The 27331-nt window shown below is 38.8% G+C and overlaps 1 protein-coding gene across 2 annotated transcripts in view; it reads right to left on the reverse strand.

Moving 5' to 3' along the window:
- PPIL2 (peptidylprolyl isomerase like 2) overlaps positions 1-27331 on the reverse strand; it is a 62996-nt gene that overhangs the window by 27398 nt on the left and 8267 nt on the right. For both annotated transcript variants that reach the window (XM_008502736.2, XM_030460724.1), the window contains 7 exons: positions 21304-21355; positions 19058-19149; positions 18104-18193; positions 13203-13278; positions 12738-12898; positions 11162-11237; positions 9856-9962 (listed from right to left, as the gene is read on the reverse strand). In XM_008502736.2, coding sequence (XP_008500958.1) covers positions 9856-9962; positions 11162-11237; positions 12738-12898; positions 13203-13278; positions 18104-18193; positions 19058-19149; positions 21304-21355 — 654 coding nt within the window. The remainder of the gene's footprint in view (positions 1-9855; positions 9963-11161; positions 11238-12737; positions 12899-13202; positions 13279-18103; positions 18194-19057; positions 19150-21303; positions 21356-27331) is intronic.

Below are 27331 nucleotides of genomic sequence, written 5' to 3' on the forward strand. Positions count from 1 at the left end.
CATAGTTAATAAGTTCTCTGGGGGGAATATAGACCTGTAATTAATTTTTAAAGAAAAATGAAATCAGGCGAAAACTGAGTCCCCTAGGAACACAGACCAAACCACTTTACATTTGCACTACATTGAGAACCCAAATACAGATTTCCTATTTGTTTTCAAAACATGATTTGTAAAACATACATAAAAAAAGATGGCTCAAGTAATGTATTTTTTATGTAGGAGCTATGCTGATCCTTCTCTCTAAATGGATTTCTAGTTATATCTTTTCCCAGAAACAAGAGTAACGGCAGAAATACCTAGTACACATCCAATAATCATTTCACTGCAAGGTCATCTTTAAATAATTGCCACCAAATTGGTTCCCATGGTCACCTCATCCATTATACAGACACATTTGGCAGGAAAACCATTCCTTAACAACAGTACCATTACCTTTTACGTGCTTTTTAGTAGACACAAATAAAAAGGTTTGCATTCAATCAGTAATAAACCCGAGGTTCAGTCATACAGTTGATCTAGAGAATCTGCCTCAGATTATCTGATTTATTCAGAGCAGTTAATGTTCTTGCCAAATCTCACATTGCCAAGCACATTTCAGGGGCTTTTTAAAGAAGGATCCTGTCCAAAGGAGGAGAAAAGCTTCCAGTTTATGGGGAAGGTGAAGATCCTCAGTAACAAAGCTACATTCTGCACTGACCATACAAACAAGGGCAGCCTTTGAAGTCTTTGTTCCAACTACAAAGACTGATGAGAAATCTCTATACACAAACCTGACTCTGCTATTTGAGTGCAAGATCTTGTGGTAGATGCAGACTGGTAGTCTCGGAATGCAGAACTGTCTACTCCTTCAGAAACTTGCTCCACACCACTTGCCACACACCATTTCTGAAGGAGAAGGGATGGCCAAGGCACCTGGAAACACACAAGTGCAGAAGGCAGTGCTGGTTTCTTGCTGCCTCATTAATGACAATGGGCTCCAGGCTCTCTTTTTACTTCTGACTCTTACCAAAAATTGACCTCAACATCAGCAGCTAACTTTTCCCTCTTTATTTCTGTTACATTAAGCAAGAAATTATTTAAATTATTTTAATCTGCTGACTATGCTATATATTTATATAGAAGAAAGTCAAAGGGAAAATGCCATCTTAATTTGCTAATGGTTGATCTGAATACCACAGACAGAAAGAAGATTTTAAATGTACAGCAGTACCTTCTCAGAAGAATGCAATGATAGTCCTGAAAGTCAGATTTAATAATTCAAGAAGGACAGCCCTGAAAATTCCTCCTTTTCTTCAGTCAAGCTGGGACCATGTAAGTGAACACTGTCTCTGTAAGATGTTCTTCAGCTTAAAGACACCTGTCTCTCTGAATGAAACACAGCAAGAAAGAAAAAAATCTAGAACAAAAATGAGTCTCCTGCTCCAACTATGTGCCTTATTTATTTTGTAGATGCCAAGTAACTGTCTTTCAACTGTGGAAATTCACACCCATGACAAGTGGTAAAATTCTGATAAACAGTTTGAGACAGGAACCCAGAAGAATACTTATTCCAGAAGATGACACAAACACTTTGCTTGGCTCACAGACAAGTATATTTAACAAGGCAACAAACCAGTGGTTTTCTAATTATGTTTAAGTCTCCATTTAGCTTACACCCTCAGTAGGTAGCTCTATATGGAAATGCCAGCACTTTACCAGTTACTGGGCCCAGACAAGAAGACTGCTACCAAAAATGACCATGCAAATACAAGTGACAAAAGCTGATTGTGAAATCACAGGAGGAAAACACTAAAGAAAAGAATGTACAATTTAGGAAACCCAGGCAAAACAGAAAAAAACCCCAACCTGACTCCTTACTATAAAGTTCCAGGAGAAATACAAATTTTATCTTGTTCCACTTTTAAGTATTGAGACAATTTAGTTTCATTTTTGCCAGCAAGGGTGGGTCCAAATCAGGCAAAATTAATCTCTCCTGCTGCATCCCAAGACCTGAGGGGTTAGACTAACCAAGCCAGGTCACCATCTGATTTCTCAGTTGCAGCTCTCCTTTCTCATCAGTTAAAAAGGGTCATTACATTTTTAACAGTTACCTTAACACAGAATTTGTATTGGGCAGCTGAAGAGCCAACCAGAAGTAGATTAAAAACCTGTGGCACTCCTGTTGCCAAGGTTCAGGAGATGGAAAGAGGAGCTTCTGAGTCGTTGCCATGACTGCAAGGAAGAAGGCTTTACTATGTGAAGAGCTAATAATTTCAAAATGCTCCATATCCCCTGAGGATCTGCACAAACCTTGAAGAGAAATTTCACATTAAGCATTCAGAAGCTGTCATTCGCACATCTGTATCATTTTCTTGTGCTAATTCCACTCCCCTTTTATTTCTTTTTTGTCTCTTTAAATTGGATGAGCTGTAGTAGTTGCACTAAACCTGATATGTACTCATTAACCCTATGTTTCAAAGCAGAAATAATCTGAAATAATTAAGAGCTCATTCCTCACAAAATTAAATGGTTTTCTACACCCTTCATCTTAGCACACAAATGCCAGAATACTGCTACTAAGAGGCATGAACTGGTGATGGAAAATTCTATGGCTTCAAAAGAAGCCTGCAATGTTTTGTAACACAGATCTTTAAAATGTGAGGTAGATTTTGTTTTACTTTAGTCCAGAAAGCCCACTGCAAAAGCCTGGGGAGAGCTTCACTGTGGGAAGCCCATGACATTTCGTGCTGTAGAAACATTTTTATAGAGCTGGCCATCACTCCCTGCCAGTTCACAGTTCCCCTATGCAGAGAAGAGGCTGAGGTGGTGACAAGTTAGGGGGGCAAACAACAGCTGCCTAGGGTGGTTTGGTTCAAAAAAGACACAGTTCATGTAAGGGACACCTTTCTCAATCTGGTCATACAGTGAGCAAACACCTTTGGGACTACTTGTGTTATATGATCAGAAGAGCACAGTTCCAGTGAGAGAGCACTGGGAGAGATGAAAGCATCAGGGCATTACGTGGGAAAACACTTGGCCAGACTCTTACTGATGTTAAAAATGAATCAGAACAACCAAACCATGCCTGGGGCAACAAGATTGCTGACTTCATAGCAAACATTTGTCTATTTTGCTGCCTCAAAGTTTCTTTAGAACAAAGAGCAGAATTACTGCATTCTCATTACACAGAAGCCCACTTAATTTAATTAGCTATTTAGCAAAGATTCCAGCAGATAAATTTAATGTTTAAAGGCATTTCTCCCACAATACTGACATTAATGATCCTACCAAAAACTTTTCGAAGTCTAAGCAAGATATTTAGCTCAGACAAGATGTCAACAACAACAACAAATTACACTCCAGTTTTATTTTTCAATTTTTTGCAAATACAGGGACAATCAATCAGTTTAGCTGAGCACAACTCAGTTAAACAAGGCATCTAATTCACTCAGCTAATTTGTCATTGTTAACTACCAGCTCTCCAGAGGCAGTCATTATCCCTAGACGCAGTCATTACTTTTCCTCTAACTTTTATTTATTGCAGTGGTAGAAAACAATCCTCTCTCCCCCCCTTCAAATTTGTCAGTTGCATAAGGGTTGGAGGAGCTTGTCAGACAGTGAGGTGCAGGGCTGAGTGCTGATGAGGATGGGGCTGACAAGCACGACATAGCACCACTAGGTAGAGTATAAATGAGAGCACAACTTTAACTGCTTGAGTAATCTCCAGCAGCTGCAAAACTTGGAGTATGGCAGGTCCCGGAGCGGCTCCCTGGCATTTCATCAGTCTGTAACTGGCACATAAATTCCACCTTTTCAGAAGACACAACCTGTATACACTAGACAGTGAAGCTCTGGTAGCTGTCAGCCTCTCAGGGTCACCCTGCTCTCATCAGAGAAGCCAAGGTACAAACAAGAAACATGTCAGAAGAAGCAGAAGAGCAGCAGCTGTGAACTCAAAAAAACCCCACTTCACCCTTGGGTTTGGGATCACCAAGTGGCAGATGCAGCTGGTATGGGATGCCTGCACTGTCAAATGTCAAAAACCAAGCAACACAATCCAACAAAAATCAATTCCCTCCTCAGATCCAGGTTTTTAGGGGTGCTGGGGAGGTAGAAAGGTCCAAATGTGCAAAACATCTTCCCACTCAAAAGCAAAGGCTGACAGGAAACTGCAGGGACAGCCAAGGGCAGCAATACCCAGAGTACAGGAACAGCTTCCCAGGGAGGTGGCTGAGCACATAACCCCACATAAAATGTCTCATTCAAGCCTGGGCAGCAGGAGACATCAGGGACTCTCATTGCCTCTGTACTGGTTGCAAAACTGCAATGAGGACACGTGCATGATGGCAGCATCCAGGTAAAGCATTTCCTACCAGCATCCGACATGAAAATGCTTCTGCTTTCTGAGGCATGAGTGTTATGCCTCCAAAGTTAAAAAAATTGTATTAGCTTCTAGTCACTTAAGAACCACAACCTGTTAATCAATGTGGCTGCAAGGAGCCATTTCCAGTCACAAAGAAGAGCAATAGAGATAAAAAACAGACTTGGAAAAACGAACATTTTTATCCAGCTGTTCTCCTACTGGAAAAGGACAGGTTTGTTTCATTGTTTTTATTCCTGTTGACAAGAAAGTTGCAGCTCTTCCTACAATGACCTACTTAGGTGAAAAAAAAAATGAAATAAGCCATTAAAACCATACTAAAACCACATACTTAATCCCTACAACCATATTACTGAGTGAACAAGACACTGGTAAAACATCAGCCAGTTATTTGCTGGACAGTGCCACAACAAAGGTGACAGAAAGTGACCAGAATAGATGTTTAAATCAGAAAGAAAATGAGAGGTTTAGGAAGAATAAGCAACCTTGTCACGCCAGCAGGTCAGAAGATTTTTCAAGCAGCTCACTTCTTTATCATTGGAAATGGATAAGAAGTTTACAGGCTTCTGATCTTCAGAACAGTCCTCACACAAAAGCAGAGATGATTTTCAAAGACCAGGGGCTGGATTACACATTTATAGATCAAAAAGATTAAAACTTAAGTGTTTGTAGAATAATGGCTTCTTCAGATAGTTATGCCAAGACATCATCATTAAACAGAGCTTGCCAAGTCCTAAAACCTCAAAAAGCATTTGCAGAGTGCTGAATGGAGCTTTGAAATCCATCTCACATTCTTCTTTGTTATGCCAACTTGCCCTTAAAGTATTAAACCTGAGTCAGGCAAGTTTACAAAACCTTCCATGTTATGGATTAGTATTCAATTACCACAACTGTCATGTGTTCAACCACCAGATCAGTACCCTACAGTGGCCACTACTATGAGGAGAATTCACAAAGGAGAATGGAGAAAGTACATCAAACCTCCTGTTCATCATTTTGACAGGGTCTTCTGGAGTGTTAAATTTATATACAATATATAATTTCCATAGCACAATGAAAATTAAAAAGTACAAGCACAAAGCAAGAAACCTTTAAAGTAACTCAGAGGCAAAAGCAGGAACTTTTATCCCCTTTCACAGGCGCAGAGACCAGGACTTTGCTATTCTGTCTGTTCTTATGTAGAGCTGCTGATTCCAACAAGCATCTTATGTTATTTGTGCAGCTGCACAATCAGGCACTTAAGATACATCTTATCACCTAGGAATTCAAAATTATACCCACATTTATTTCTCAATGAAATAAAAAAATGTGGTGTCATGGATTAAAATAAAAAAATTCAAAATCAGTAAGCAAATGACATAGCCACTCATTCAACAACTCCATAGCGAAGACACAGAACTCAGGGTTCACCAGCTCCTGGTTCTCCACTCTACCCACCACACTACTTTTTTATTTCTACAGACAAACCAATTTGACTTTTTTCACTCTGCCTTCAGAGGCTGTTCCACCACCTGCAAAGTATCTCTGCATTGCTACAGTCACTAATACAGCAGAATACACACAGATGACTGTAGACAATTGTTCCCAGCAGCATCCTGATTAAAACAGCCAGAATTTGAGATGAGAAAAATCACAGTAAATAAACCAAAATAAATCCAGTGACATTCCTTGCCTTTCATCAGTTATCTTTTCAGATTTTATTTATTTGGTGATGCACTAGACTAGAGCTAAAAGAATAACACTTGTTGGATGTTGTAAAATGTTCTGTACTCTCCAAAATTACTTTTGGCCTGTAAAATTTTCGTAAATTTGTTTCCCAGTAGGGTATGTAACAAATGTTGCTTCTGCCCTGCTCAACTCTGATTCCTGGAAAATGTCCCTAACAATTGGCCATCTGATTAGCCCCCATCAGGAGGAACATACTATATGAGTAAGAAGACTGGAAGAAAAATAACAGGGAACACAGCACTCCACACACCACTATGATGTAGAGAGAGAAAAGTATTGCACTTCAGCTCATTTGAGGCACAAATTCAAAAGGGTGGAAAAAAATCCAGTTTATCTTCCAAAGTCTGCATTGCCTTTTCTCAGGTCAACAACTTAAAGCACACATCATCTTTCTGGAACCTAAGTGAAGTTTTCTGTTGCTCTTAACAAGTGATTTCAAACACAAAAAAAGATCTGAATTCTAGACCTATTTCATGCTCTGAATCTTGTCACAAAGTAACTGATGACTTCAATCACATCTCAGCACTGATTTCCTCTCCTAGATCAATACAAAACATTTCTTGATTAGGTGCTAGCAAGAATCTCATCACTATCAATCTTACTGATTGGCACCTTAAAGTTCTACTGTATGAAGGTCCTTAGATTTATTTTTAAACAAAAGTTTCCATGCATACATATACACTGAACTCCAAGCAATCCATATTGGCAGATAGTTCACAAAAAGCCAAGGAAAGAAAGAAGAGGAGGCAGAAGAACTGTGAAAGGAGGGGGAGTAAGAACCCAAGGGGGCTACAGAAGCTGAAGAGGATATTCAGAAACAGTGCAGGTGGCCAAGAGCACAACAAGAAGAATATTTTGTTTAGATAGACAACCCATAGGCATGAACATACAATTAAAACCTCAAAGACATATATTCTTCTCTATTTCAGCAGGAAAACTTTACCTCAATGTGTATACTGAAATCTAACCCACAGACTATTTTAAAATGTAATTTGAATGTTGCAAGTCTTACCTCCGGACACAGGTATTCATTTGTCATATTTATATAGCAGCTTCATCCTCAAGTTTCCTAAAGCATTTCACAATCCTGTATTTGCAGTACTGTGCAAATACAACCACTGTTAGAGTGGCTTCCATAATAATCAGAGCACAGGATATTGCTCAGCAACGTAAAAAAAGGAGTCTGTGGTCAGGTAGAGACAACAATCAGGTAGTGCTTGTTCTTTAAAAAGAGGAGGCAGGCACCACTGTAGTATGGCTAACAAATCATATCCTTGCTCCTGCAGTTGCACTGCTTAAGAGAGTAGAAAGAACTGAATGAATGGTATAAATTCCCTGAATCACACATGTTTTGGTTGAATTCAAAGAGCAATGACAACCTAATACTGCTATTCTCTTTCTCATTTACTCAAATAGCACAGATCTGTGTGTTAAATCCAGGGGTCCCAAATCTGGTAGTGATCTCCCTGTGTATCAATACAGTGCTTTGGGCTGAAATTTGTTTCTTCTTTTTCTGAAAAGCCAGGGTATTCCCCAAGCCAACTACATTAAAAAAATATGAAGGCTGAAAAGTAAAGCACAAAAACATCTATGCAACATTAATTTGGGTAAGCATTATGACACAGTCCAGTTCCCCCTGACTGGTAAGGTCCTTACCCACATTCTACACTTCTGCAGAAAAAACATATCCTGCATAGAAAGCATTTAACTGCACAGTTGCAAACAGCTCCCAGACCTGGTTCAGTTTGTGCACTGAATAAGACAGGAAAACTGATACAATCTCAGTATATGACTAATTAAGACTATTACCATGCATATTCACAAGCATAGTGAACTAGATGTGTTTAGAAAGGCTTGATTTTGGCTTTTCTCCATTTTCTATGTCTGTCTTTGCAATCTCAACAGATCTGTTGTAGCTGATCTGTGTATGTGTTTGTGACATATATATGGGCTATGTTTGCTCTATCTGCACTAAGCTACCTTATGTGCCTAACCTCAGTGTGATTCAGGAAAACCAAAGTTAGAAGCACAAACTCCTTATATAGTAAAGGCAGAAAAACAAGCACCTTCCGGAAGCACTGATTTAGTAGACCCAGGATGATGACCTAAAGTGGATGTTATGAAAACCTCCTTAAATCAGCAACTTTTTCCTACTTATTTATATAGATCTTTTTCCCCTCTGCAGTGCCAAAAGTCTGCTTAAATCACATAGATTTAATTGACATGAAAAGCCTGAAAGAAACAGATGGTTACAGACCAAGTGTTCAAGCAGGTCTGGGTGTGTAAAACAGTGCACACTTCCAACAGGTACATGAGGAAGCAGTGTGTGAGAAAAGGAGATAAATAGAGATTCATCTGGAAAAGAAGGAAACACAATAGATACCATACAGGAAGTTTATAATGGGCAATTGAGCCTAGGTCCTCAGGACAGAGTGACACTGGCCACATATGGGGCCAAAAAACCCCACGCTGATAAGAATAGCTGCAGTCAGTTTGGGAACATATGGCAAAACAAATGATTCAATGCAATCTGCTCATTCTGCTGCTTCCCCCAAATATTGCTGTACTAACATCCTCTGCTTTTTGCCTTACTACACAGTGTTACTAAAAGCATAGAAAACACCTGTAAGGATGAGAGGGACCTACAGAATTACTAGCATGATATGCTGCTATGGAGATTTTCACACTGTTTCCATAGATCAACTTGAGACGTTTTCTCATGCCATGCTCTTTACTCATGCAAGAGAAAGGAAGAGAAGAGAAAGCTAGCAAGCTTGAACTGTTTGCTCCTTTTATTTTCTCCCTGGCAAACAAGGAGGCATCCTCCCAGTGCATCTCTGGATTTCACACAAGGCACCCCAACTCCTAGCCAGCACCACTGTCTAAATCATTTGAGGGTCACAACAAGCAGAAGTTTTGCCTTTTCAACCCCTGTTCACATCCTTCAACATCTTAAAATTTACCTTCATGCCTATTATCTCCTGAGATAAAAATCTCAGTAAACAATAGAAGGTTTGGGCTTTTTACAAGGAAAACTTTTTTCCTTTTCTAGATGTGGTTGTACAAATAAATAAGCGAGCAGTGACGTCTGAGAAATCAGTGTCACCATAACTCATCTGTCTATCATAAGTCTTGCTGTGTTTATTATTTTAAGAGCCACAGATTTCCTCCAGAATCAGACAGTACAATAAAAAACTCTAGTTCCTTGTTGTTTTAAAATGAATGTCCACCTCTTAACGGCAAAGGGAAGATATTTGAAAACTTGAACGTTAAAAACTTAGACGGCAAAAGATGCATTCTAAGGTTTTCATTAATGTTAGTTCTATGAACCTCAGGGCTTAAGAAGAAAATCTAACATTTTCTGGGGATCTTAACTATGTATACTCAGGCTGACAGTCTGCTCTCAGTTTCATTGAGGCCCTTTTCCTGGTTTTGCTAGTCACATGCTATGTAAACCTTGGGTTATTCTCTTTTCCCTGTGCTTCTCCTTTTTTTCTCTCTACCTTCCTTGTCATTGTTTGGGTCACTATAATCCTGACCCTTTGAAGCTCTAAAAATAGAGAAGTAGTACAATATATATGGTAATATATACACATTTTACAATGGAGTTTTGTGTGTATGTATGAAAACACATCAAAACAACTGAAAACCAGTTATTTATCTGAATCTATTACAACTACACACTGTTGCTTTCTTTGGACATTTCCATTGCCAGTTCCTATTCTGGTTCTTATCTACAGAGATTCATCTGAAAGGGCACACAGTACCATATCACAGTGAAGCTCCAGGTTCAGGTCTCCTTTGTTAGTATGAAGTCTCACATACCCTTTCTTCTTCACGTAAGTGTATCTCACAACATCTTCTTCAATAGCAGCTGTATCAAAGCAAAAGACAGCAATTAGCTCTCTGGAAACTTACCCATTTATTTCTAGAAACCATCAGAACACAAATAGCTAGAGTCTACTGTCTGACCTCTTCCCCTGGGGTACTGGGTCTCCAGGGATTCTGTTCTGTAATTCATCTGTGCCAACCTCAAATTAATCTCTGTGCAAAACACTTTTCACTACAAAAAACCACCAACTCCTTGAGAGCCAACAATATAATCTATATATTTTAATTCACAGAGGGATTCAGTACTACAAACTATAATTTTCAACTAATGTCTACCAATCACAAATGTTACTTTGAAACCAAATTGCTTCTTGTCAAACTTGGAAGCCAAGCAGGTAGTCATCAGTCAACCACAAATTGCTGACATATGAGGACCTACCCAGTTCTGAAAACAAATGAAGCTGTTACTGGAAACATTACTGGAAAGTCAAACCAAAGGATCAATCTAGGATGTTCTCACTTCTATTTTGTCAAAATGTCCAGCTAGTCAGGTATTTTCAACACTCAAAGATTCACTTGCAAATCAGTGTAATTCCATCAAGTAAAGGATCTGAACTTGGTAAATGTAGCTTTAGCAATGTATTCAATCCTTGACAAAGTGTCTGACATACTTCTAAATTTTAATGCCAACAGTCAGTCTCTTCAGCTGGGAATACTAATTATTCAGTTAATAAATCCATAGTCAAATTAAATAAATTCTGTACCTTTCTGTTTTGGCTGGAGAATGAAAGAAAAAACATTATTCTATTAACTTATATTTTTGTTTAACCTTGAAAAGCAGTAAATCAAAAGTTACCTCCACAAAATTTGCTGTTATTCTAACCAATACACAGTAAGGCCAAAAAGGGGGTGAAGATTTTGTAGGCTACTTGAGGAGTGATTATACTTCCTTCCCAACTTACATATGTGGATATTCCATTTTGTGATCCCTGGGCATAGAAAATACCTCATTCATTTCAACATAAGCAACTGCCATTAAGACTTGAAGCTAATTCATACTTGCTCCAACATTTTCAGAATAAACTCACTGGAAGGTAAGGATATATGCAGGGAATACATTTCCCTGGTGTTAGTACTGAACAATTATCAACACATTCCTTCAGTCCTCATGAATGTATATGTGCTAGAGAGCTTTCAAAAAGGAAAGTAAATAAACAGCTTGTAGCAAGGTAGTTCTGGTACCTGCTTCATGGGTAGTTTCAGGTACCATTGCAGTGGAGGTAAAGGAAGCACTTACTGCTCCAGTGGAATAGTGAGCCTGTTTGTAGAGGAAAAAACAAGAAAGACAAATGTCATTCTTCTGAAGGCAGACCTTCTGCTCTAGCTTCTATATAAAGACATAAATGCACAATGCAGTGATAATCCTCTTACCTATAACATTTCCTCTGATAAAACTCTAGTTGAGGCTGTTCATACCCTTTGCTGAAAGGACCTATTGCTTCCACTACATAGTTTAATGCATCATTATGCAAAGATTCTATTATCAGAATTTTTATGTCCACAGGTAGAAATACAAAAGAAGTACTACTGGTAAGTTATCTATAAAATTGCCCAATATTGCTGAGTAAGTGGAAGGAAAATCCAACGACCCACAGAGATACTGTGGCTGAAAGCAAACTACCCCCTGCCCACTCATAGCCCTTCTGCGTGCAGAGGCACCGCCCCATGGTTGCCAATGTCTATTTTGAGCTTTGTAATTCTCCTGCTGAAAGGAAATGTGAACGTCACACATGGATTTTGTAGTAAATTACAAAGATCTAATAAACCTGGAGATATGTTTAGCAGCTCTGAGGCAATGTCTGTGAAGAACAGAGGTCAGGTCAATGCTCCTTCTATTAGGTTAAACCTCATCCTATGCAAGTTCACAGTCCTGTACATGCACATCATGGGCTGACAACCTCACTCTCCAACATACCTAGAGCTCACTGTTATCTTTAACCTTTTTTAATTTTTTTCCTCCCTACATCTTGGTTTTTTATAACATTACAGTGCCCTGAAAAAGGGGCAAACATGATCCTACTCCTTGGTCACACACACTCCCTAATCTGTCACTAAGCCTCCTCATTAAAAGCCATATGCTGCACTGCTATTTGTTTTTGTGTAAGCGTAGTCAAAGCACGAAGACATATACACCCCAGCACTGCAAAAGAATGTCTTCCTCATTTTAAACAACACTTAACATAGGAAATTTAAGATGCAGTTGTTATTCCTGACAACCACAAACACACAGTAAAAAGCACCTGAAAGAACATCCCTTAAAACATCACACTAAAAATCTGGATTTCAGTGGGAAAAAAAAACCAACAACCTATGGAGAAGCAGTTGTGGATGATAACTGTATTTGCCCACACCAGAAATTATTCACTTGCACTGCCTGCAAGGTGTGTTCTCTCTGCCAGTAACTGCAGGGAGCACTGATAAACAAACTCAAAGGAAGAGATTACAACCTGGGAAAAAAAGTTCTGTTACATATACATCATAACCACATCATAAAGATTCCTCCTTCTTATTGTGCTCCATTTCTAAAATGTTTAGGTTCAGTTACAATGATTTAACAAAGAGAAAGCACTAAAAAATATGAAGTATTTCTAAGAAATTCCAATATGATTCTCATATTTTCATCTATGACAAATTGCCATGCAATAGAAAACATAAGGATTATCTGTTTATACTGCAATATGGCCTCTAAACTGAAAAACATCTATTACCATTCTTGAAAAGGTCAAATAGCACCAAACTACAAATTAAGTCAACTTACTGCATTCAGCTTATCCACTTTCTTCTTTTCAGGAGCCTTCATAGTAGCTGCTAGAATATCATCACCTTTGAATTCTTTATAAAGCTCCAGTAAAGTCTCCCGTGTCTCTGTATTTGTATTTTTCAGATAGTAAGATGGATCTAATTTTGCTTTTTCTTCATCTAGATAAGGCAAAGGCAAATAATTCACAGTTAAAGGAAAATAACACCATAGGGAAAGCTTTCCATGTCTGCAAAGCACTCAACAGGGACAGTCACCTCTCAAAGAATCATGTCTTTGCTTCAGAGTGTGTTAACACCTTTTCATGTTAAAGGGAAAGTTTCAAACAGTTATTCATGTTTACAAGAAGCTTTCAAAGTTGCCATTAGCCACAAGCCAGAAAAGAGTGTCAATTCCACAGTGTCAATGTTCAAATTTGCATATTTGGGTTGCTGTTCTCTCAGCCTACTTTAATTTCATCCTTACCTGGATCAATTACTTTTATGTTGTTCTTAACATGAAAGAAGTTTGAGACATTGAATTTATCCAGGTTTGTTGGATCCTGAAAATAATAAGTAAAAAAACAACTATCAGAGAACTTGGGAGGCACCTGTTCCATGCAACAAACTAATCTGAAGGGCAGACACCACCGTAATAAATGAATCAGGGGAGACAGAACAAATCCCATAGTCCCCAAAACATAGAAATATGAAAAAAAAAAATAAAGCAACTAATTCCAACCAACATCAGCAATGAGCCTGCTCACAGTAGGCTCCTTTAGGGATCTGGAATTTAGTCCCAAACATACTATCACACATTTTATCTACAGAAATTACTAACAGAACTAAGCTGAGTCCACCCTGACCTAGTGAGAAGAAAGAATAAGGAGCTACCATCCCAATTCTTTTCTTCATTCTGTTGTTTGGTCTAAGATCTACACAAATTCACATTAGCTATCTCCTGTTTATAAAAGCATGCCTGATTTGCACATGCTCTGTGAACTTTATAATGCATTTCAAGATACAAATAAACCTCAGAGGAAATCTTTGCAGTCAGAACTGGTTTGACTCTTTTTTAATAGTGTAATCTATGCCTACAAAATTTAATTTAAAAACAAAAAATAAAAATGAAAAAAACAACAAAAAGTAGTATTATAAAAATTCCACTGCGTGACAACTCAAGGAAAACAGCAAAATACACAGTCCATTAACTGTGAATCTTTATACTATCTCTAGGCAACTTTCTGCATAACTTTGACCTTTTGTTAGAGAAAGTGAGACAAGGAATGCCTACTGGTGATCAGGGTTACATTATACTATTATTAAACAGTCCTTAATCCTCTTCTTACAATGACTTCAAGGTTTTCTCCTCAAGCACCTCTGTGGCACAGAAAGGTCAAAACAGCAGCCAAAGACACCCACTGATTTCTGGCAATTCTGTCTTACACGAAACAATTCAAAATCTAATATACCAAAATATCTTAACAATATACAATAGGTTCAAGCTTATGATAAAAATAATACAACATATTATGCAAAGAACCATGGCAATGACACCAATAGTATCATGCCAAATTAATTTAAGGAAATTTCCAAGATCACTGTCAGCAAGTAGTTCCATTCTCTGCTAAAAGTAATTATTAACACAAGCAGAGCTGGTAGCTCCATCACTCAATGCATGATCTAATTATGCCTCTCATTCATCCCTGCAACACTATGCTTCCACCAGAAAGTGCATTTTTAGTTTTATTGCAGGTAGTAAAACCAAAACACATTTTTGACATCAAGCTATGTGATTCTGTATCCTAATGGTGACCTCCTGGCTTTTGTCTGTCTATTGTTACCTGCCCACTATACCTCTGATAAATCTTCATCAAGACATGGACTGCCAAAAAAAAGGTAAAGGAAGTGCTTACCCTTTCCAGGAAAGGGAAAGAAAAAACCTGTTTATAAATATTAATAGGGAAAATGGATTTATTGCAAGCCACATGTCTGTCATTCATGGAAAAGCTGAAGGGCAAGACTGATTCCTGAAACCAACTCTTCACAGGCAGGAGGGAGGGCAGGACACAGCTGTAAAGCTGAACCAGGAAACACCTTGGCTATGTTCCTCTAAAGCAAGGTTCTTGATTACTGATTTATTGATTGTTTAAAAATAAATAAAAGGACATCACAACCATCAGTACCTTATGAAACCAACTCTTATGCACAGGGTACCACAAATCAGATAAGTTCAAACTGTTTCACAGCTGCAGTTCATTCAAACTTTTACTGGCTTAACCAGCACTATTGCAGGCACTGAGCAACTCCAATAAAACACATTTGTGGTCTCTTTCCCTGCAAGGGATTTCTCAGGGCTCTCTAAATCACTGCTAACCTGCCCGTGGGCAATGCTCCCATTATGGGATGAAGGACAGCAGAGGCCAGAGGGCAGCTCCCCCTCCTTCTCCCACAGCCCCGTCTGATGAGACCTGAGACAACCCCAAACCCAAGTTCCTCTGCACAAGGTGCTTCATGACATTCAGGCAGGCCACTTATTCAAACAGAAACCTCAACATGGGTTTGATTTACAGTTTTCCCTCGTGTTCCTGATTGTGCAAAGCAAAAGTCCCAAGTGTCACCATGCCTCAAGAAGGCAGCCAAACCACACACCTACTCCAAAACCAGTTTTCCTGACAGTGCAAAAAAAAACTCAAAAAAAGAAAACCAGCCCACTTTGCACATGCATTGGTGCAGGATTCACCCTCATAGGGCCCTCACCCACAACTGAGAGGAAATCTGCTCTGACCTTCTGTCACACCAAGAGTAAACAGGGAATAGCTGAGGAGCGAAATATCAATTAGCAGCGTGCAATTCAGCTACCTCCAACTTAGCTCATTAGTTACACTTCCTGCCACAAATGCCAATGGTGTTTCACAGCTTGTAGGGAACCATGTCTTATCCACGTCTGGTTAGGTGGTACAGTAACAATAAAACTGACATAAGGAAGCACATTACAATGTGAGCTTTGTCCTTTAATGGGAGCAAAGCTGTTCTCATTCTACCCAGATTTTATTTCTTTGCTCTTTAGCAATTCTCTCTCTTCTGGAAAGAGCAAATTTTTTTTGGTTTTGTTTTTTATTATGTACATTAGGAGAGAGAGGTCAAGCTTGAGGTCAATTAGTAAAAGAACAGCTGTAAAATTGCCTTCTGTGCATCAGTAAGAAAAAATCTGATCATAAAAATAATCTGTGAACATACATTATTCAAATTTTCCATTTATGATGTTGTATTTCACTACCAAACACAGGTACCCCATCTGCTTCACAGGACATTCAGAGTCAGCCTCTGGAAATGGTATTTTCCATTGATAAACACAGCTATTACTAACAGCCCTATTCAGCTGTTATTTGCAAAGCAGTCAATGTTTTTTATAGCAACTTCCTTTATCTCTACCTTTTTGCCAAACAGTAGGGTCAGTGTTACCTACTCACTCTCAGTACTCAGTTTACACGAGGGAATGGGAAAACAACAAAATGATAAATTTCAGCACAGAACTGCTAGGTTTTTAAAAGAAGGGTTTGGAATAAAGCTCTAGAGCCACAAATTGAAACACAACAGATTGTAGTCATGAACTCTGACTGAGAAACAAAGCCACAGGTGGTAGAGCTTGGCAGTGTGAAGCCACCACGCTGCCTGCAGTCTTGTCAATAAGACAGCTTATAGCCTGTTTATCTTTTAACAATTTATATGAAGAAAATAATATGAGAAAATAACAACAGATTCCTCTACCACATATACGTAAGCAATTCTAATAGCCTAGCTAGTTGTAACATTCTAGGTTGCATTCTGGCCTCAACAAAGCAAGTCAGGGTAGGGCAGCATTTCATTAGGAGAAATCAGAGAATACTTGCAAGTTTGCAGTGAGTGCATTTTAGCCATTTTAGCCTGTTTGTTGGAAACAATTTAAAAAAAATAATAATTTAAATCTAATTAGATGAAGTGTCAAACTGTAGCACATTCAGATAGTCAAAATCTCTTCCAGTCCCACTTTTAAACTTACTGAAGAAGAGTCTACCACAAGATTCTACACTACAGAAGTTGAGGTAGCACCAACCCATAATGAGTTTTTTAATTAAGAAGAACAAATCTATCCCTACATGGACATGAGGGAGGTACAGGCCACGTATGTGGCTGGTGGGATGACTGTACTGGTGACTGGACAACTCCCACCTACAACTGAGTTGCTGTTAATGGACATATTCCTCCAAGCAAGAGAGAAACCCAACAAGTCAAGAACAGAATGAAGATGAAAAATATAAAAAATCCATACAGAGAGCATCCAAATTACTAGCTGTTGCATTTTGAGATTTAAGGGACTATAGCATCTGTTTGCTTTTATGAAAAATCAGAGCTAGGTGCATAACAGGAACACATTCTTCATACACATGTTCAATTCCAAGCCTATAAAACATACCAAAGCATTTCTTAAATTACTGTACATTTCAATTATTTGTTCAAAATAATTTTTAGTCACTCATGTTATCTTTTTTTTTGCCATTCCAAATCCATTAGCAACCATGCAGCTACATGCAAATAACATTCTGTTGGGAGCTTTCAATCTGCAAAAGCTATGGCTTGTGCTTCTATTGGATTAAAAACATTTTACTTTGCTACAGTAGCTTGATTAGCCACAAGCCCAAAGGAATAGAGGAAAATTATTTATAAACATGCAGTTCAGTACTGGGGAGTGGAGAAAAAGGGATAAATTTCATATAGATTTAGACATAAGTGAAAAATATTTCTATATTCAAATCAGACTGCATTAGTCTTGGTTACTGGCCATATGCTGTTCATGAGATGCATACTAACTTGTGACTCCAGTAAGGATCCTTGAATCTTTTTCCCCCTATTTTAAAATCATGTAAGCTTAAAAATGCCTATTTTTAAACAAAAGCTTTAGGTGCTTCGATACTAAACTTCACCTGTAAATAACTATTTTTTCACAGTCTGAAATTAACTGTTTTAATACTATTTAAATCAGTGTAAGACCAACAGTGGTATTTATTCACACAAAAACCATTCTAGGCCACCACTTACTGAAAATCCTCTGTTTTGCTGCTTATTTCATTTTACATTTAGAGAAGCATTCTAGTAATAGCATTCAGCTATTCTGAAGTTCTGACTTTTTTAGATCACTCTAGAGATTTACCATGTGTTAAGTTATATAGCATCTTTGTGGCTCATCTGGATAAAAATGAAAATACTGCAGTTCCCCTCCTACTCACCTCCAAGACACACACACAGAGTGTTCAGTTATTCTAGATTCCTGCTACATTGTACCTGACCACCTTTCATTCCCTGCAAAAAAGCTGTATTTGAAGAAATGTAAGGGAGAGAAAAGTTTACCTGCAGTGTTACAATGTCTTGCCGAGTGAAGGGCTCATCTGTCAACAGATCCTTGTAGCTTTTTGGTTTAATGTTCAGCTGCTCAACTGCCTAAGAGCCAGGCCAAAGACACAGAAATTAAAAGCTGAATTTTAACGTGTAAATATTACAAGTAATAGAAGGAACAGATAATGTGTTTAAATTAACCTAATCTTCACTGCTCTCTCAGCTGGAATGTAGATAGCATCCCATTTCAAAATGGGATGGATCCAGCCTTTTCCTGGATTGCAATGGTTTCAGCTTGTTTTTTCACAGCATGTGAAAGTCCTAGGGGAACTTCCTACCAGCAGATTTGAAAAAACAGATGCTTCAGTGTTCAAACTTTTTACAGCACTGTGTGGATCCATTAACTGAAGGATTTATTTCCTACTGAAAAATAAATAAACTTTGTTTTTACAGTAAGGACTATGCAAACAAGTCACAACTAAAATTCCACCTGGGTTCAGGCAAATGTTCACAAAACACAAATAAAAGTGCAGTTCAAGTGTTCACTAAAGCATTCTATCTGCTCTTTCCCCAGGCCCAGTTAAAATATTCTTCTTTATTCATTAATATGAATAGAAATGTGGCAATTTTTGTTTTGGTGATGACTCAATATGAGGAAGGAGAACAGAGGATTTACCTATTAATTGAACTGAGCTCATAAAAGGGACTTATTTTGGTCTACAAGATTCAGAGCATACGGATTAAATTAGGAAAAGACTTAAAAAATATCTAGATAATTTTTTTGATTTTTTTTTATACTTTGAAGGCAAAAGCTGGACAACAATTTGTTAAGTCATTAATCTCCTTGTACTTTAGTTTTCCTGGCTGTAGAAAAAAAAATAAAACATACCTACCTTTCAAAAGCATTTTGTGATCTTGAAGGAATTACATCAGCTATAAAATATTAATAATGAAATGCAGAGAACCTACCTCATAGGCAAACACATTCCCAGTTGTCTTGATGGCCACAATATGGGAATTATTGGTGAACACAGTAAACAGCACTGGACAGTGGTATTTACCTGAGAGAGGGGAAAGAAGTTTAAATTTGGCATTAAGCCCCTGTAACTGTTTTGAAGTAACTAATTTCTACTAACTCATTGAAGGATATTTGCATTAAGTTTTAATATAATGTGCAGCTTCAGTTTTTATATTTAATGGTTTTTAAACTATGCTTGAATTCTTCAGCACCAATCAGAACAGGTAACACTTCAGAGGATCATGAAGCAAGCAACAAAAATGCAATTTTGAAACCTACTGCCTTCAACCCCCCAACACAGAAATTTGACCAACTTGCTTGTTATCTATGAAATACCACAACATAAATTAATATTGTTGTAATCAAAACTCTATGGATAGCATAAGCTTGTACACAGTAACATCCCCAGTGCTCCCTCTTCAGTGTTGTTACCAGGAATAAAAAGTTTAGACTTTCTAAAACAAAAAAGTTCACAGCAGTTGTTGTGCTTTTAGGAGAGGAGAGCATTTTGTATTCAAATGTGGCAAGCAGAATGCCATTAAATCTGAACACATTATTCAATAAGGAACCCAGCTTCTGTTCTAATCAAGCTGTGAATTTTCCCAGGAGGGTCAGCATAAATATTAAGCATGTCAACAAGTAAACTGATGGAAGGCAATTTATAAGGAAAGAAAAATGTCTGGATGATCTCAGCAGAAGCCACTTTGAAGAAGGTTATTAATACTTGATCAGTTTGCTGGGCTTGGGGTTTCAGGTGAGAATTTTGAACTCATCTGGGCCTCCTTAGTTCTTTTTTCCTAATTACCATCTGAAAATCAAAACCAGCAGGGAGGCCAGAACAGAGACTGCTCACAGCACCTGCAAAGGGTAACAAGGCAGAGGATTTACCCATAACTGATCAGTCAGAAAGCACTCTGACCACCAGCAAAGAAGATGCAAGTAAAAGCTGAGGACTCTTTCTGTTAATGTCACCAGAGCTGAAGGAAAGCCATTGCCACAAGGGACTGAAATTCAGGAGAAAGTTGAGAAAGGGATTTTGGGAAGTGGCATCAAGGTATTGCCCAACTGATGGATACAAAAACACGCTGGTAAAATGTGAGCTCTCACTCCAGCTGCATAAAAAAAGAGCAAGTCACCATGTTTTCAGTTCTAGCAAAAGCTGAGCTGCTGAGGGCACACAGTTGTTGCTCTGGATAGAAGGTACCCAGCCAAGGAGGGATCCCTAAATAGAAAAAGTTGCAGTATCTGGATGTCTTTTTTACCATACAGGGGTGTATGGCTACATCCATTGCAACATGTTCAAAGAAAAGTTTGCAGATAGACAGAAATAAAAGATTTTTCTTTTCCTCTTCTGTTGCATTCTACCTTGACCAGTTAATGACAGAGAATGCACCTTTTTTAAGGAAAAGGCTTCTGACACACAGTATCTTCCAAAACCCTGGTCACAGTGACTTCTACTCATTTTTTAACACCCTGTTCTTGAGATAAGATGGAACACAAATTGCAGAACAAGTCCATCAGCTAGAGAAAAGACCTCAAAATCTATGGACTTCCATGAGACAAGGAGACAGATACTCCAAAATTCTATTCCCACCTAATGCTTGCCACTCTCATTTCAAAGAAATCATTATCTGCTTGGTTAAAGATTATTTCACCTCCACTCCTCTCTTTCATGCCTAGCATCTTCTATTACATGGAAGATTTTATATTTTTAACCCTGCAGAAATAAAATTCGAGGTTGCTTTCTAGTGTCTTCTTATTCACAAAATCCCATAGATGTTCCTATAGATGTCTGATTTATTTTATAAACAAAATGTTTGTTTATTAACAGTTTGGTTGCTCAAAATCAAGGGAGCAGCAAATATTGCCATAGGCAAGATAGAGAAAAGATAATATATTCTAGAAATCTAGCTGTTCCTGAATTTTTTCCTTAAAGTAAACAGCACCTCACTGCAATAGCAGCTATAGTAAAGTGAAATTGCTGAATAATCTACAGCTCCCCAGTTTAAAAAAAACCAACAGAAATTGGCCTTTAAAGGTGAACGTCAGTCACAAGAAGCAGTTATTCTACTCAAAAAATAAAAACCATGATAGAGAACACAAACTACGTAACTTTACCATGAGCATGACAAAGGAAAATTTATTGAGATACTCATTAAGAAAACAAAGAAAACCCACAGAAAAATACTGCACTTACCTTCACTGTTTTTAGCAAAATTCAGCTTTATAAGTGATTTGGCATCTAGTTTCTAAAGAAAATGAAGCATTAAAAAGTTATTCACAACAGAATCTAACCATGGAAATAAAAGGAAACTGTAGCATCAGAATTTGGATTTTAACAGTATGTAATTTATTAAATACATATAGCAAGTTGTCTGACTCATCAGAACCCTGGGAACTTAAGTCACAGACAGCCCACAAAACCAAGGTTCACCGAGCCTGAGAATTGGGATCTGTTTATTTACAGTGCTGGAGTTTGACAGAGTACAGAGCTAAGCAGAGTGAACAGGCTCCAGAAATTGCACAACTTTCTTAATTCTAACTGAAAAGGGGAGTCCACACAAAAAGCTGAGAGGCAAAGCTCATCTGCTGATCAGAGGTGATGATTAAAAAAGGGACCTCTGATAAAAGCCATAAAGCCAGCAAAGCATTTTGGCAATCAAGCTTGTTACCTTTTCTGAAATAATTGTGATTTCTCTTTTACCTCAGGAAACCAGTAGCAGTGCACATAAGGTAACCAGCAATAATACAGAGAAAAAGAGGCACAGACTCTCCAGAGAGGCACTTGGGGACATGAAGGGAGTCCCAGGAGGGGATTAACTTCAGCCAGTTAATCTCCAGGTAACAATTCCATGGGAGAGAGAACTGAGATGACAGCTGAGGTCAGGAGATCTGCAGGCTGATAAAATGAGGGCAATGTTCCCCAACTCCAGAGAGGACACCACAGACTGAGCTAACTCCTGCTCTCTCATGCTTCATCAGAACAATGTCTATGGCATTTCCCAGTTGCTCTCTCTCTAGAGGGAGCTTCTGACACAGGAAGAGAAGAGCTCTTGGGCTGGCAAACACTTCTGAATTATCAGGCTGCTTGCAACCTCTCTGCAGCCTTCAGACATGCAAGCACACCCAAAACAAGTGCACCTTCAGTAACATGACAGGACAGACACACATGTGACAGTGGTCAGTGGTGATTTGGGCACACCACTGGACATGCCACAACTGGGGTCATCACCACCAGCACAGCCAGGATGGGCAGGTAACACTTGACTTGAGCACCCAATATCAGACAAAGCCCAGGTCAGCAAGCTGCAAGGCTGAGTCAGGATCTCAGATACACAAAACCCCAACTCTTTGATCATATCAGCTGTCAGAGGCAGTTTCACTGCCAAATTGATTGTTAAAAGCACACACAGCACAGGCCTTTTAGAAGAAACAATTGGGTCTCTTCTCAAAACAGGCACCTGAGCAGATTAGGGAGGTTTTTATAACCCAGACAGCTCTTTATAAACAGCAACCAGTGGAGATGTGCCAGCTGCAGTGTCAACACTGCTAGTTCAATCATTATGGCTGAGAGCAACAGCAAAATCATGTGAAACCAAGTCAGTGGGGTTTTTCTGCCTAATCAGAATTCATATTCTTGGTTCAGAGAGTACACATTATGACAGCTGGACTCATTCCTTTATAGGAAGGCACTTTTCAAATTGTTTCCAGCTGACTGGCAGGCTCCTGTGCTGCCAGAAAGGTAACCATCTCCCTGTTTATTAGCAAGAAGAGCAATGAGGATTAGGAAAAATAAAATGGAAAGGGAAGGAAGAGGCCTGGTTAGGTTATATTAAGTAAAGAAACAGAAGACCTATGCCACTCTGTTTTCTTAAGTGGAGTCTCAAAAAAACCCCCCAAAAACCAACAAAACAACAAGCCAACCCAAACCCCAACATCTGCACACCACTGATGTACAAAGACAGAAAAGGCAACGCCACTTTCTGAAATGACTAAGTAAACATAGAGCTTTATTCATTTATTTGTCTTCTAACTAGAACAAAATTGTCAAAAAAATAGTAGGGGAACAGCAGAGCTGCCAAGATGAACATATGATCCTGGGCAGATCTGTTCAACCTAAACAACTTATTAACACAAAGCTGCATCCATCTGTGCACATGTTGTGCAACAGCCAAAAAATTATGTTCCAGAAACAGCTTCTTTAGAAATGTGACCACTGGAAACAATAATTTGGAGGAAGACCTTTAAATTATCTTCCTGGCAGAATTGACCTATCCCTTAAACATAAGACCAGATTATCTTTAAACTAAAATGGAAAGGATTTCCTAAGAAGCAGTTTAATGTGATTTAACATTAAGATTTATACCTTGACAGAAATTTAGTAGAAAAGACAGACTAAACTGCTGTACTGACTTTAAAGGTAGCAAAAGCTGCAGTATTCATCTGCTGTTTCATCTGTCAATGTGTGATGTCTCATTAGAAGTGCTGCCAAGTCCTAGGACTCTTACTCTGTACCCAGGGAAATTGTGTGGTATTTCAGGTCACATTTTTCCATAATATGGAAAAAATATTAGTTTTCAGCAGTTATTCATGGAGCATTAGCTGCTCGTGCTGGCACCAGCACTTAAACAGTCTTGCATGTAAAAAGTAAATTAAAAGTTGGTTGGTTTTTTTTTTTTCATATAGGAATTGAAATATATGCACTGCCTCAAGTCTTTTTCCAGGATGAGAACTCTATAATGAAATACTATATGAACACTGCAAACTTTCAGTGCTGCCTGTCAAGCTTGTGTTGAAGAAGTGACCTTGGCATGTCAGCTCAGGCCCTTTGGAGCAGCTCTGCACTTTTGCTCAGCTGGCAACAGCTTCATGCTGAGTACTCCCACACTGTATCATGAGGGAACTTCCTGCTGATAGAGGATGTTGTTTCTGCAATGTGTTAAGGAAAAGGGATGGAAATGGACCAAGAGTTGTTTATGAGAAAATATGTGGGGGAAATATAATTAGGGCAACACCTCAAAAATATTTTGAGAACTTGTTTAATGTCTAAGGCATGGAACACAAGAGGGGAATTTAGTATTTTGTCAAAGGAAACCTTAGGAGCACCAGAACAGCAAAACCATGTGATGACCTGCTACAAAGACTTGTGATGACCCACTAAGTCAGCTCAGTGCCCAAGAGCAGGCAGCAGCTGAGAAGAGAGCCCAGCTTGCATGCCAGGACTTTCAGTAAGTCCAGTTTTGAAAGATCTATATGTTACAGAGGGAACATGATTGCACACCTGTTTCTTCCTCCCCTCCTCAAGTTCTTAATTTAATATGAAAACAAGGTTATTTTGCATGTGGGTGAATCTGCTTTTATTTATTCTTAAAAGTCAAATCTTTCCAAGCACCATTACACAGTTTGTTTCCATGGAGATGACCATTATGCCACAAACAGGCATCAGTCTTCCCAGGAAGAGACAGCAGGAGTGAATGAGCCCTAAAATGAGTTAAAGCACTTGTTTTCCTATATTTCTTATTAATAATAAAGCATGAGAGCTCAAATATTGCACAGCCAGCTCAGGTTCAAAATTACTTTCAACCTTTGTTTACCAAACACACACCTACCAACCAGTTTCAGCCAATCTACAGTGAAGAAAGCAAGGAAAGAATGTTATTAAAAACAGTTGATCTAATTAAAATTCCAAATTCTTAAATAAAATGAAAGGCCACAAGCATGTGCCACTTCCCCTTAGCAGAAATAAAGGCTGCATATTCATTTCTAAAAATATTTTGTGCAAGAATACTGGAAAGCAGACGTGTTTCACAGCACATGGTGCCAGCTGCTCCACAGCAAGGAAGGGCTGAAAAAACAAACCCCAAACCCCTGCAAGCTCTTTTCTCAGCTGACTCCTCTCTCACACAGGCACACTTCCACAAAGGCAGCCAAGGCTACTTTTGGCCATGACCTACTTTCTTGCAGCAGGGAGAAGCCTCACTGCCCTGCATGCTCTCATCTGTCAGCCCACAGCACTCGCTCCTGGGGGATCCCAAAGGGCAGCATCCTTTATTGATACCCAAAGCAGAGGTTACTACCAGGCCTAGGTCAGTGGGGCACTGTGGCAGCTCACAGATGAAGCATACTGATTGTTTGGAATTAAATCATTCTCTGTTACCACTCTGTGTCTCATGAAGATATGACCTACAATCCCTGCACATCAATTAGTTACACTCTCTGCATCTCTTTGGTCTGTGGCTTCAAGTTCTTCTTGTTAATGAGGGTCTGACCCTGCTGGATACATAGCAGCCTGAAAAGCAGTCTAAATGGGATCAATTTATACTCTACCCACACATGGGAGACGTACAGCAACACTTGTATTTAGTAAATACACACTTTCCCACCCTATCAACAGTGAGATAGTGATAATATGTTTAACACTTGGGGATCTGACAGTCTCCTGAAGGACCTCCAGCAAGAACACTCAATTACCCAGTGAAGCTATCATGGTGAAAAAAATTATGTCTCATGTCTCAACTGGTTGACAACACAAGGACAAAAGCATCCAGTGCTGGCATGGCCATTTGGTAGGTTCTCATCCCACCAAAACAAGCAACAACTCTATTGGAGTTGCCTCCAATAGAAGAAAAAGCCAAACCATATACTAATATTAAAATACAATGTAGTCTCCCAAGGACAAAATGTAGCTTAACATCATCAAGTGAATTTTGTATTAAATTCTTTGGTTCCTTTGAAGATGAGACATGATACTCTTTGCACATCATTTCACACTTTAAGAAGCTCTCTTGGAATTTTCCCTGCTATAAAGCCTTCAAGAAACAGGGGGTTATGAATTGAATGAATAGTACTGGAGTAACTCCATATATAATGTTTCTTATTTCAGATCTTGTAAATGGATTTAATGATGACAAAAGGCATTTGAAATCCTCAACAAATCTACATTATGGGAATGTAATTGGAAACAGCAGTACTGTTTTAACAAGATAAAACCTCTTCATGTAATTTAATACTTAATGAAAAATTTGGGGTCAGGAGCAAAGGGGACAAAATAGTCTCACGATGGAAGGAATCATTTCTGTATTTAGTTCAGCAGCAAAAATGATAGACATTTATCACATGGACAACTGTCTACCAAATGCTAAAAAGATTCACATTCTTGCATGAAGTTGCTGTTTAACTGCAGCATTCATCTACTACTGAACCGGTCTGGAAATGGACACAAAAGATTCTTCACTACCCATTTGCGGACCACTCTATTTCCATATTTCAGTTTTAATTAATATGACACCATATGGTCACCAAAGCCTTGCCCAGAGAACCACAGAGATATGCTTGGAAACACACATGGCTCACAGAAACTAGCAATGTTTTCCTACCATGAGAAAAAGACAGTTTCATGTGCAAGATTAAATGTGCAGTCCTAACACAGTTAGAAGTCTATCAGTCCAGAGACCCACAGCCAAACAGAACAAGATTCATGGAAAACAAAATTTTGCAGAAGCATCAAAAAGCTGGTCTTCAGTTTCAGTGAAAAAGAGGCAAATAAAGAGCTGGGGGAAACCTCATACTGCATTTCATTTAACACAAGGGCATTTCACAGTGTCACAATCACAAAACCCCATCCAGTGTGCACACTGGCACCAAAACACTGAAAAGGCAAAAAAGAGACCATCTGTTTGGTCTGTAAAACCTAGATGTAAATACTTCTTGCTGTAAGGGAAATAATGCTAGACACATTTATCTGCCTGTGTCCAGAGCTGGCTTATGGGATAAAACACTGCCCATGATAAAACACTGCCCATCACCACCACAATCCTCATCAGCAAAATGTGAAGGGGGCACAGCAGCTTGGCCAGTCACTTGTGACACTGGAGGCTTTTTAAACATCTCCTTTGATAAAACACTTGAACATTATGTCCAGGCAAACATCATCTTCTTCACCCTCACTGTCTCCCAAAGATATAGGGAATGGAAAAATAAATCCCCCTTTTAGGACAGATAAAGGCAAACCCTTCCTGGTGCTGGATGCACTGGTGGGAAACACACCAAAGCAGCTTTGGAAGAAAACCACAAGAGAGTGGGAAAGTTTCAGAAAACCCAACAAAAAAGGAGTCATCTTCCAAGTCTCACTGGGATCCTCATCCCCTTGACCCTCCTGTGTTTTATGACCATTTCCAGTTATGACACACAACTCTCTGATCATTTCTCTGGGCAGAAATCATGTC

This window comes from Calypte anna, chromosome 15, assembly GCF_003957555.1.
Source record: "Calypte anna isolate BGI_N300 chromosome 15, bCalAnn1_v1.p, whole genome shotgun sequence".
In the NCBI taxonomy this organism is placed as follows: domain Eukaryota; kingdom Metazoa; phylum Chordata; class Aves; order Apodiformes; family Trochilidae; genus Calypte; species Calypte anna.